The sequence below is a fragment of the Urocitellus parryii genome, chromosome 4 (assembly GCF_045843805.1).
Source record: "Urocitellus parryii isolate mUroPar1 chromosome 4, mUroPar1.hap1, whole genome shotgun sequence".
Lineage (NCBI taxonomy): Eukaryota > Metazoa > Chordata > Mammalia > Rodentia > Sciuridae > Urocitellus > Urocitellus parryii.
In genome coordinates this window covers 155,494,984-155,507,553 of record NC_135534.1, presented here as the reverse complement: position 1 = coordinate 155,507,553, position 12,570 = coordinate 155,494,984, and the positions used below count along the sequence as shown (strand labels likewise).

The following is a 12,570-nucleotide window of genomic DNA, read 5'->3' as shown; positions in this document are numbered from 1 at the left end:
TCAACTGTTTTGTTGGATACTGGTGTGAAAACCTTGTTCATGAGTTTACTGAGGTGGGCATTAATATAGCAACAATTTCATTCTGCTCACCAATTATATGGAAAATGAGAAGACTTAATTCTATCTCACTTCAGTTGTCCTAACCTATAATACCCAAAGAAAAAAATATAGAATTTTAATTACAATGACATATTAATCATTATTAATTCATATAAAAGCAAGCTATATTATCCAGTGTTTATTTCAAATGTATATGTCAAGTATTTCTTGAAAACTAAAAATTAAAAGCAATGTGCAGTTGACAGTAAAGGGTATATGCTAGTGAGAGTAATGTTTCCCTAGATCTGAGAAATGACAGAATAGATTATCCTCTGAAAACCTAAAATCAATTCATCAGAGATCAAGAAAGATCAAGAATGAAGTCACCCTTTAAAGATGGTTCAATATGACCAAGTCCTGATTGATGGAATTAACCTTTTGAAGGAAAAACATGTAGAATATTATTTGTTTCTCCAGTTGTAGAATCAACTTTCTGATGATATCTGACATCTAGGAATATAATTTGTCTTGTTATCATGTGCCTCCCAAAGTCTTCAAACTAAAATCCTGTTGAACCATGAAGACTAAAGGCACACTATATTCCTGGGTGGCCATTCTGTCCTCTTCATGTAATAGATATTACCTTGTGCCATGTTAGCATTTATTTCAATTTTTAGAGTTTTTATAAGTACTCTTTTTTATCAGTAGAAAACCTAATAAGATTATATTAAAATACTACATGATTGAAAAAATGTACATTCCGATTTGAAAGTTATTTTTCCCCTCTGTGGATGGATGAAAGAATGAAGTATTCTGTTTAAGTTTTTTATGACTTCTATGGAAAAAAATCTACTTTATAATATAAATTTTAAATGTTTGGATAGTCTCTTATTATAACAGTGAAATAATTACATTTTCAGGTTTTATAAGAGACATGAGAGAATATGATAAAAACTGAATAGCCAAACATTTCTTAAGCGCTACCAAGAATCATTTTATAATACTTCATACCACTTAGTGCTTATTTCATAAATACGGGAGAAATGATAATGAAATGACATAATACATGCAAATTATTTAGAATACAACTGTCCTACTGTAATCATAAAAAATATATATATAATATAAAATATCAAGTAAGGAAAATAAAATAGAAACACACCAATATCATTTAAGTGCATTTGTGCACACACACACACACACACACACACTCACACAGGGGTGGGGGGTAAATACAAAAAAAAAATCTGAGAGGATTCACATCAAACTGTCAGCAGCAGTTTCCTTTGGAATACAGAGTAAGATGGGAAGCATAATATCAGGTGAATGGGGGCTTGTTCTGCTTTTTACCATACATGTCTGTATTTCTGTAAGTTTTACCATGAGAAATCACATATTTTTAAAGAAGGAAATAAACTTTTTAAAAATAATGCCAAGAGATCTGGTGTTGTAGATATGTAATAAAATTATTACAAAAATGTTCCTTCAGAATAGATGGGTACACTATATGGTATGTGAATATAGTATAATTTGGAAACAATTTGGATCAAGTTTTACCATGAGAAATCACATATTTTTAAAGAAGGAAATAAACTTTTTAAAAATAATGCCAAGAGATCTGGTGTTGTAGATATGTAATAAAATTATTACAAAAATGTTCCTTCAGAATAGATGGGTACACTATATGGTATGTGAATATAGTATAATTTGGAAACAATTTGGATCCAGTGTGTAACCAGACCCATGATAGTCTTTATTTGAATGAAGGCTGGGGGTCAATCATGGATTCTTCTTTTATGCTGACTTTGTCAAGTTACTTAACCTGTTTGAATCATAGTGTCCTTATTGGTAAAATGAATATTAGAAAATGCTATAAAAATAAACATCCCAACACAGTTTAGCCTCTTTTTTAAAAGAAAAAAAAAATCCTTAGGTTTTATTTTGATGTCTAAGACTGGGACTTTCAAAATGCATGTCTGAAAATATAATCTTCTTTTTCCTTGTGAATTCTATAAATGGAGTTTACTTTGAGCACAGTTTGAATCAATGTGTTTCACCCATACAACTAGAAAGGCACAACAGAGTGCTGGTCAACGAATACCATCTCTACCAGTGGAAAGCTCCTGGAACTCCTAAGTCCTGAGCACTATTGAGCTCTAATTTTGAGCTCTGAGCATGGGACTGGTCAGTGCAGGAAATTCTTCATTAGTGGCTCTTGTGAAATATTTATGGAAATTTTAGTGATAGTGGTAAAAGGGAAAGGGAATGATTGCTGGGAACCAACTAGCTTTTGTCATCTAAATCTTGAGAGTTCACAGTCAGGGACTTTATTTAGTACTTGTCCCTCCTGGGAGGGCTTATACTAAGTGGCATACATTATAACGTTAATTGTTTTGCGACTCTAGAAAAAGAGCAGATACATACATTTGATTCTGAGTGTCAATGTGAGTGCGGAGATATTCTAAAACAGAAAGCTGAAAAGTGATAAGATAGTATGGGCTTGGTTAAAAGCTCAGATCTCAACCACAACCTGGCTCATTCACTTACTATTTTAAGCATTAATTTCGATAAAGTTCAAGGTTCATCTATTAAATTGTTGTGAACATTACATCTAGTTAAAAGAGTATTACAAGGGTTCAAAAGGATAATACACACACAATGGTAAGCTAACAAGAGTTTTAAGGTTTCAACACAATGATACCTATGAAGTGTTTAGCTAATAGAATGTCACAAAAAATCTTGTCCTGTCCCTCTTGAACAGGGTAGTATGGCTTTGGCTGTGTTACCTGAAGAGAAGATAGTTTTTTTTTTTTCTTTCAGAAAATGTTTTTCATGTATGCGTCAACATACATTCCTAGGTACAGGACAGAACTGTGGCTTTTTCAAAGTTCAATGTTTCTGAGTTATATATAAGTCCTCTAAAATATGACTGGATTTCTAATAAAGTGACATTACTGCATTTGTTTGCTCTGCTATTAATCTGATCCACTGACTAAGGAAGTATGTTTAAACAGATGTATTTATTCCATTAAGTATATTAACATTCTGTAGGCAAAATGGCAGAAGAAGCCACTGTCAGGAATCAGCTTCCTCATTTCTGTGATGTCTTTATCATTAATATGAAGCCCTTACTTTGCATAGTTACTATTGCTTTTAATTCTTGCACAAGACACTTTTCCTGTAAAATATCTCCTCAGTTATATCTGTTTTTCTTAACACTTATATCTGATGTCTGCTTTGGCTTCAGGCACCTGCTGACATGTTGGTTTGTAACTTTTCTCTGGTTAAATTATATTCCCATGTTATCATTTTGGTATCTTGGGAAGATAACTTCCACTTTCCAGCTTCTGCCTCAGGGTATCTAAAGGATAAAAATCGTGTAGACTACCTTGAAGTGTGCCCAAAGCAATGTGAAGTTAATTTAATAAAAAAAAGTTTTAGGGAGTTTAAAAAGTATTTTCATTTTTTTATTATAAAAATGACCAAGATATTTAAAACAAGAGGGGAAACATCAATAAGAGAAAGTGTCAATAAAACCAAAATATAAATATACAATTTTCAAGAATTTTAACATTTATCTTTATGCTTTTAGAATTTGTGTACTTTTCTGTATATATGTGTGTGTTTATCTTGTTCTGAGTATTGCTTAGGGAAATATATTAAAACAGGTGAGTTATCAGGTGAAGAATTTGACTACTTTAATAGTAAGAAAGGATAAGTAACTAGTTAGAGATTTCTTATTCATCACTATTATTCAACTACTGTACAAATATTGCCCCAAATAAGGAGATCAGGACACAGTATGTTCTATCCAATTTTCATAATGACACTGTACTATCTTAACATTGGTAAACCATCTGTACATAATACAGAACTGACTAGAATCCAGAATGAGGCATCAATAGGTAAATTTTTCTGAATAGTCATTGTCTAGGAAGACAAACTTGGCAGAGTACATTAAACCCCTTCTGATTTTAATTTTCTATATTTTAGTAATTGCCTTCATAATTGTATTCATTTCAAACTTCCTCTAGAGTAAATTGATGAAAATAACTTTCACTCTCAAACTAGAAGTATGATATAGGCATACTGAAATAGCACTGAAACCTTTTGAATATCTTGTAAAAGAAGATATAATATAAAATTTATTATAACACACTGAAAGAGATTTTGATAGAGAGTACTTACATTTATTAGAAAAAGATTTGGGGTATTGTGAGATTTTAAAAACAGTAATATTTAATAAACAATATTAAATTCCATTCTTAAGAAGATTTTTCAAAATAAGTATTTGCATATTCAATGGAATGAAAACTTCAAATGTAGGACTTCACCGGTTTGTTCTACATCCCCAGGTCAGAGGCAGGCTTGACACACAGTAGGAGCTTAGTAACTACTATTGACTATTGAATGAATCCAAATATAAAACAAACCCTGCCACACATTCTGAGGGCTTGTTTTGGTGAGTCCCTTTGCACTTCATTAGATTTTGAGATTTTACAGATTTATAAGGGCCATACTTTATTTTGAAGAGAAATAACTGGAATACATACTGACATGGGGAAAAATCATAGTACAAAGTCAGATGATATGAGTTCAAGTTCTGGTTCTGTTCTCTTATTAGCTATGTGACCTTGGCCTGCTTTCACAACCATTCTCTAGAACACAGTGATCTTCTTCAAAAAATGTGGATGAAAATACCTCCTCTTTCCCATTTCCTTATGCTCAAATGATACGACAGACAAAAAAGGTGAACTGAACAGTAGTGAACAAATATTATTCAGACTTTGTGTAAGAGGCCCAAACGTATTTTCAATTTCATAATAAATTTTCTATGTATATCTCTGCCTTTGTTTACTGTATTGTCAAAATCCCTTATCTCTAAATTAACTAAAAACACTTTGCATTGGGAATATTTGTTCCCTCCCAAAAGCATCCTGGAAGTTACCTTGAATTGGCCTACTGGGTCATATATATGGCTGCAAATTTCCTTTTCCATTGTTTTTCATCCAACACCTTCTATTACTTATCACACTCTTTGTGTTGTCAATAAGTGGTTCAGCATTAAGAAGTTTGGCCATTAAGAATAGTTTCTCATCCCTCTTCAAACTCTTTGTCAACTCGTTTGCTTTATAATTCATCTCATAGATTTTTAACAATAGTGACTGTAACATTTTACACAAGAATTAGAGAAATTATCCATAAAACCATAAAAGGAGGTGAGAGAGATAATGATGAAATCATGTGTATATAAAGAACCTTAAGTGTTGTGACTAACTACCTGCAAATGTATGCTGTACTATGTCATTGGTATGCACATCCATTCTTATAGGCAAAGAAGAAAGTCTTCATTCCTGGGCATCTCTGGGAAAGTTTGCACATAGCTAAAGTGTTTTTTTTTTTTTTGGAAAGAGTTCCAAGGGCAGGCCCAAAGCCTAATAATTCCACACCATCCAGAAGAAAAATGTGTCAACAAGTCAATAGAATGAGAATAAGATATGAAGTCACACATAATACTGAGGAAGTTAACATAGTGTCCATGGAATAGCAGAGAAAAGAACATAGACATGATTAAGAGTTTGTAGCCCAACTCTAGATCTTTAACTTCTCTACTGGGGGATGCTAGGAGGAGACAGGCAGAATTGCAGAACTACATCTGTTCAGCATCTATAACAACACTTCCAACTTTTTTGTAAAAATTGATGTTTTACAATTGTGCTAAAGCTGAGATATTTAGATATTTAGCATCCACCGGTGCTAAATGGATGGAATGGTCTCTTTGGCAAGGAAATATAACTTTTCCAGTCACCTCTTTCTAAACTCACATAGTCTTGGAAATTTGCTAGATGAAGAACTATTAAGAATATTATCACAAAAGCATCTGCTTTGGCAAGAATTCTTCTAAGTCTACAGAAAATGAAGCTTCACATACAAAATATAATGAATGGTAAACTAAGCAATCTGTTACTGTGTCTATTTGCTTTTTAAAAAAATTATTAATATACCATATTATACATGCCAGATCTGGTTTGAGGAAATAGATTTTTATCTACTTTGAAATTTTCATTAAGAAAAATATGTGTAGAAGATATCCTTAGTCAAAAATAATAATATTTTTGCCTTTATCCTATGTAATTCTTCAACATACTTGCTTTGGCATACTACAAATAATAAATAATAAATGAGAGTCCTTAATAGACATGCTCCTTGATATTTTCATTTTGCATTTTCAGCATGCAGTTAATTATCAGGATATAGTAAATGTTTAATAAATACTGAATGACCAAAATGTATAACTTGTGTATGTGTGTGTATTTAGGCAATGAACCATAAATATCATAATAAATTCCCTTGTAGTGCATGGTATATAGATATATAGTACATATATTCACATGTAAATGTAAGTATAAATAAATGTACATATATTCACACGGATATTCATTTTCAACATGTTGAACATGCCAAGTGAAGATAATGGATAATTGAGACCTTAAAAACTAAAGTTTTTAAGTTGGCCAGCCTTAAAGATCTAGTGAGAGGTTTTTAGAGAGACGTTTTTAGTGCTCTAGCAGGTCATGACCTTTGAAGACTGACTTTTTGCACTAACATATTTGCCAAGATTACTTTATGCTTGGAATTTAATACTTCCTGGGGTTTTCTACTACAGAAAGAAGAGCTAGGAAACTTTTCAAATGCAAATCGCCCAAAGACCAGGTCATTTTTGTCGGAAATCCTTCTCACCATCCCCTGGATGACAGAGGCCCACTGTTGAAACCTTTGTCCTCTGCAAGCTGGTAGAAAACGATGTTGATTCTTGGTCATTTCCTTCAGAGGATTTAGCAAGAGAATTTCCTTCAATCAGTTCATCACTGTGAAAATAAACTGAGGTACAGAGACTCGCCCAAGGCTCAAAGCAAGTAAATAAATGTTTTAGTTTAAGTGCATCCGGAATAACAAGCATTCTTAGACCTTGTACTTGTCCCATTGTCCTATTCTTAGGCCAACGTTTGCAAACAGCAGAGAAAACAATTGCAGATTGAGGGTTGAGGGAGAAGGGTTGGAGATGGTCATTAGCAAATCCCTGGGCCTGGTGATCACCTGCTTTCCTGGATCAAAACAGTGAAACAATCTATTCATAAGCACATCAAGGACGAGTGGGCCACTGTTTAAAGAGCCAGCTGTGCAGAATATGCTCCACAGTGGCCTTGAAACAGCTGCAGCTGCATTAAGGAGGGAGGGGGTGGGGGTAGAGGCGGAGCCATAGTGGTGAAAGAGTAAGCTGTAAGGAAGGTTGCAAGGACCCCGCCACGCCACCCCTCGGCAAGCTAGGAAGCATTTTTGCAGTAAGTGCATTGGACTGAGCCACCTTTTGAACCTATCCGAAAGTGTAAAAGCACATTGTAGGCCCCAGATGGATGCAGTGACTGGAAACCTTCTGTTGGCTGGTGCTCGGGAAGCTGGACTGGCAGCTACATAGTCAGAGCTGGGCGTATTGAATTGGCGCTATCAGAAAGTACACAGAGTAGAGCAGACTCTGCTGTTGTAGCAAGCAAAGCATGACCGAGCAAAGTCCGTGGTAAACAAGCTTCCCAGTAGCTGCCTCCGGACGCACGCCCCCCTGCGTGCTTCTAAACCCCGCACTTCCCACACTCACGGTACTGTGCTCCGCAGCCCTTGATGGCCTCTCTCTGGCCCCATTCTCTGATCACCCTATCTTTCCACCCGGGCCCGCCCCGGCGGCTGGAGCATCGCACTCACCATCTCTTGCCTGAGGAGGTGAAGCTTGGTTTCCAGCCTTTCCAGGGCGCTGGAGTGGCTACGTCGTGGGGAGCCAGAGGTTGGGGAGGACGAAGAGGAGGATGTTAAGGAGGGAGGGAAGCTGCAGCAGCTGCTGCTGCTACTGCAGCAACCGCCGCCGCCGCTGCAGCTCCCCCCGCAGGGGTCTCTGTCCCTTTCCCCGGGAACCGGCTCCTCCCCGCGGAGCGAGCGCACTAGGCTCTCGGGTACTTTGCGTCCCAGCTTTAGCTCGATGTCTCTGAGGTCTGGCAGAGGGCCCTCTTCCATGACTTCTCGAGAATGGTGATAATGGTGATAAAAGACAGCGGGTGAGAGCCAGCCACGGCCTCAAAGCCTGCCACAAGATCGATCAGTGAACTCCTCTGGGCGCCCGGGTCTCTATTCTCCATGGACCGAGGGCACGGCCCGCTCCATGATGGCCAAGGCAGGGCTAACCCTGAAATCCGCACTGGACGCGGCGGGTCGCAGCCGCAGTTCCCTGGTTTGCGACTCCTCCGACACTTCCTAAGGTTATGGAGATCGCCTCATTCTGTTCCTTTCTGGCCACCCTGCTGCAGAGTTGAGTTAATTGATATTGCAGAGAAGGAGGAAAAGCAGGTACTAGAGACCCAAAGAAATGAGAAGGAAACGAAATCTGTTTTAGCGTTATGGGGAAAAAAATTCACATTATGAAACTGTCCGTTCGCATCCCTGCGCCGTTCACCGAGTGCCCATCTGGCCCCACGCGACACAAAATAATGATGTGGCCACGCTCCTGGATCGTTTCATTTTCCAGCCATATGTCTCCTAGCTTTCGGGATATCCTGGATTGTCAGAAATAATCTCTGGTCATTGAAAGAGGAAGTCAATCGGTCGTTTCTTTCCGCAGCTTGAACGCTTTAAAGAGGAGATAGTTGGTTTAGCAGGACTTTGACGATTCCCTGGATGCTGCAGAAATGCCCTCTTCTCATTTAGGGTGTTTGATCCAAGTCATTGTGTTCCTCTGAGCCTCGAAACTTTAAACTCCACTGGCAGGTGGACCAAACTAGGGCCAACCCTTGTACCGTATATCGCAGATTAGAAGAGCAACACATTTTCTCAACCTCCCTGGTAGGAGCAGAGCTTCAACATTTTCTGCTGTACTTGGGAGAACCCACATTAGAGAATTGGGTATTCAGTTTTCCCAGCCAAATCTTCTGATAGCTACAACTTTTAAAATGATTTTTGAATATTAGAAGCAGAAGAATAACTTTGGTGTTACTTTCCATTCCCAACTTCCTAAAATCAAACATTATTTAACTTTAGAAGCCTTTCCTAATCATTTTACACTAATCAGAAAAATGAAGAGATTTAACCAAAAGTTCAAAGAAAAATGTACAATCCAAAATAATTTTCTTACTACAATTACCGGATATCACCACAACTGAAGTGAAAAATTAAATATCCAGAATAATTCCATGATAGCAGTGAAATTTTTAAGGGGAAGCTGTTGCTGAGGTACTTTTACTATAATTATGGAAGAAAAACATATTGAGCTTAGCTAGCGAAAAAGTTGTCTTCTGTAATTTTTCAACCACTTGGGGGAAACTCCAATTGCACCAAATTTAAAGATACTTCTATTAAGTAAATTATTATAAACAAAATAGGATTGATTCCACATTGGGTTTGTGACAATGATCTTCAAGTAGAAGATACTATTTTCAATCTATTAAAATGCAAATTTGGTTTATTTTTTATTGAAATATTCCAAAGTTTAGGCCCCTCTATTTCTGGGACAAGTGTTTGTGTTCTTGGTTCCTCTAGCCCTCCATTTCTAGAGATGTTACACTGATGTAACATCTAGAGATGTCACACTCAGATATTACACTGGTAAGAACATTGGAAGATGCATCCCTGGGTTTGGTTTTAATCATAGTCTTCCTTTAGGAAACCTTCTAAAGAGAGAAAACAGGGTTCCTGAATGATAAGGTCATGGCAGGGGGAGAGTTGCTGAATTCTCTTGTCAATACACCAGAAATTTGTATGTTATTTTTTTCTCTTAAAAAGAAATAAAGGAAATAGTTGTAAGTTAGGTGATCCATTTCAAAGTTAGAACCACCATTTATGGAATCAAAGGAGAAAAAGACTAAATATCAACTCACTGATAAAACTACATGTTTTGTCCTATATTTGGAAAACCACAAGTTCATAGCATAAGAATTGCAGTGTGACATGTAATTATGGAGGGCTTACATTTCAGTCAAGAACAGGTTTTTTTCCTTAATTATAAACCCTTATGAAATTTGACATAAGGAATATTACAGATATAATATTTAGCTTAAACTTAGTCAATAAAACTTTTTTTGTTAGATCATCATTGATATAAAATAATGACTACCTCTTTTGCTATGAGTCATAGACACTACAATGAATATTTGATGCTAAAGATTACTCAAAAATGTAAGATATTTTTCTTCCTTTTCAAGAAAGTGAACAGAAAAAACTTCAAATAGTAAAAGTGTGGTATATATGTAAATTAACATTTTGTTCTAATGAAATATAGAAGCAGCATAAACTTAAAATCTTAGTTATGTTAAGCATTTAAAAGTTTTTATTTAATGCTTTATTATATTTTAATTCAAAATAGAGATATTTTGAATGCTAGTTTAGCTAATTTTTAGAATATATTAGAATCACAGAACTTTCACTAGGCCTATAATTCATTTGAGTTAACTCTGTCATATAGTTTAATCTGAGGACATTTCTTACCCAAAATATTTGAAAACAAGATCTTTTTACCTTTTGCTCTTGAACAGATTTTTTTGTTGTTGTTTTGTTTTTGTTAGTTTGTTTTCTGGATTCAGCCATGAGAAAATGTGTGACAGTCTATGTTAATTACACACCTTGGTTTGAAAAACTAGTTGGCAAGATCCTGTAGCAATGGGTCCAGGATGCGGACTCGGTTAGGAATGAGGTCAGCAACAAGTGAAAAAGGGAACGTAGGAAGAACAGGTAAAGTAGAGAGGAAAACCTCTTAAGCCCTGTTAGCATCACTCCCTGGTTATTCCTACCTGTCATACACCACATCTATTGCTATCTATCCATATCTATCTGCAACACACCAAACCCAGGGGGTTTCCCTAGGCCTAATATATTTAAAGGCAAAATGATAAAATTAGCCATTGTACATTGTATTTGTGATACATTTAATATTTTGAGACTGCCTTAGGTATGGGCTAGATTTGCCTATTTTCTTATTTAAAATGCAATAGCTATGTAAAAATGAATGGTAAACTATGGAGAACTTTAGGAGACTGTTTATTATCTAGTTGGATTGTGTTCACAGAGAAGGAAAGGGAGCCTCTTCCTTATTTTGTATGTATATATATATATAAAACCCAATGGTTAATTAAATAGTGATATTGTTGGACTCAGATGACACGTTTTGAAAGAATGCCTCAGTCACAACAGACTGAGGTGATGTATGCTTCACACATTCCACAGTTGGAACACTTCCGGGTATGAGACACAGGACTTACAGCAAAAGTAGACTCAGTGAGACTTGGTGTAGGGTGGGTAACACCACTCCTTAATCTGCTGCTGGCTTTGTGGTTAAAAGAAGAAAGGCCTTCCCCTTCTCTCTGGCACTGGTTGAAAGTCTGAAGCATTCCCAGCTATTGCTGGCACAGAGTTTGAGGACAAAGGCAGTCTCTAACCTGAGATTCCACTCCTCACAGTGAAGAAGAATATTAAGCAGCCAACTGCCTCAAATTACCCTTAAGAATCTTAGGAAGTAACCATTTAATGGATATACCATTCTTAAATCTTTAACAGAGCAGAACTGCTGTTCCTATAAATATTATTGCTCAGCTTATAGGTGTCACAAGGAAAATGTCATAGCAAAGGGTAAGAATGTTGACTTTACCCTTATATGGTGGAATTGCATATCAGCCAGCACTACTGTGGTTTTATCTGCCATGTTTATGAAGTCATCTGATTCACCTATGCATTTCAGCCAGCACTACTGTGGTTTTATCTGCCATGTTTATGAAGTCATCTGATTCACCTATGATTTTGTAGTTGCTTGGGTCTGTTTTACTTAGTGATATCATCTAGTTTATCACCAGTTTGAACAAGTTGTACATATTTACACCACATCTATTGCTATCTACCCATATCTATCTATCTATCTATCTATCTATCTATCTATCTATCTATCTTTTGTACATCCAAAATATCTCTGTTTAAGAAGCACAGAGCCTTTACATAGTGCTTTAATTGAAATCTAATTAATATTTATAATCAGAGCTAACTACTTCCCTGAGAGATTTAGTAGACAATACTAAAAGTAGGTCACCAGCATCTAAGTCTCCTTTATCCCCTTTTCACAATCCCTGTCAAATCTCTTGGCCATCATTATTTGTAATAGAGTGTATTATTTGCTTTGTCTTATTTTCCAGAGCTCTGAATTCCTACTGAAAAGTTCAACGTAAAGCCCAGAAAGAGATCTCTTCAGTTATCTTGGCCCGGTCCTTTGTAGCCAACTCAGCTTGGTAAGAGAATGGACTTTATTGTTTATTTCAGTGCCATCTGGGTAAATGTTTGCAACTAGCTTCCTGAAAATACAAAAACAATTGATTTGTAGCTTTGACAATTTTTATCATGTAAATATTTATACCATGACTGACATGGAGCTGCCAATGTGAACTGGGAAAAGATGGGCAGTAGTATAGCATTACATAGTGCTTTCACCACACAGATAAAATGTATGTAAAT

At 36.1% G+C, this 12,570-nt stretch overlaps 1 protein-coding gene across 1 annotated transcript in view; it reads right to left on the bottom strand.

The window, feature by feature from the left end:
- The window catches only part of Lurap1l (leucine rich adaptor protein 1 like), a 41,608-nt gene extending 32,815 nt beyond the window's left edge, over window positions 1–8,793 (bottom strand). Inside the window, exon 1 of the mRNA XM_026381791.2 lies at window positions 7,798–8,793. Coding sequence (XP_026237576.1) covers window positions 7,798–8,103 — 306 coding nt within the window. The 5' untranslated portion in view covers window positions 8,104–8,793. The remainder of the gene's footprint in view (window positions 1–7,797) is intronic.
- Between the last annotated feature and the right edge of the window lie 3,777 nt (window positions 8,794–12,570).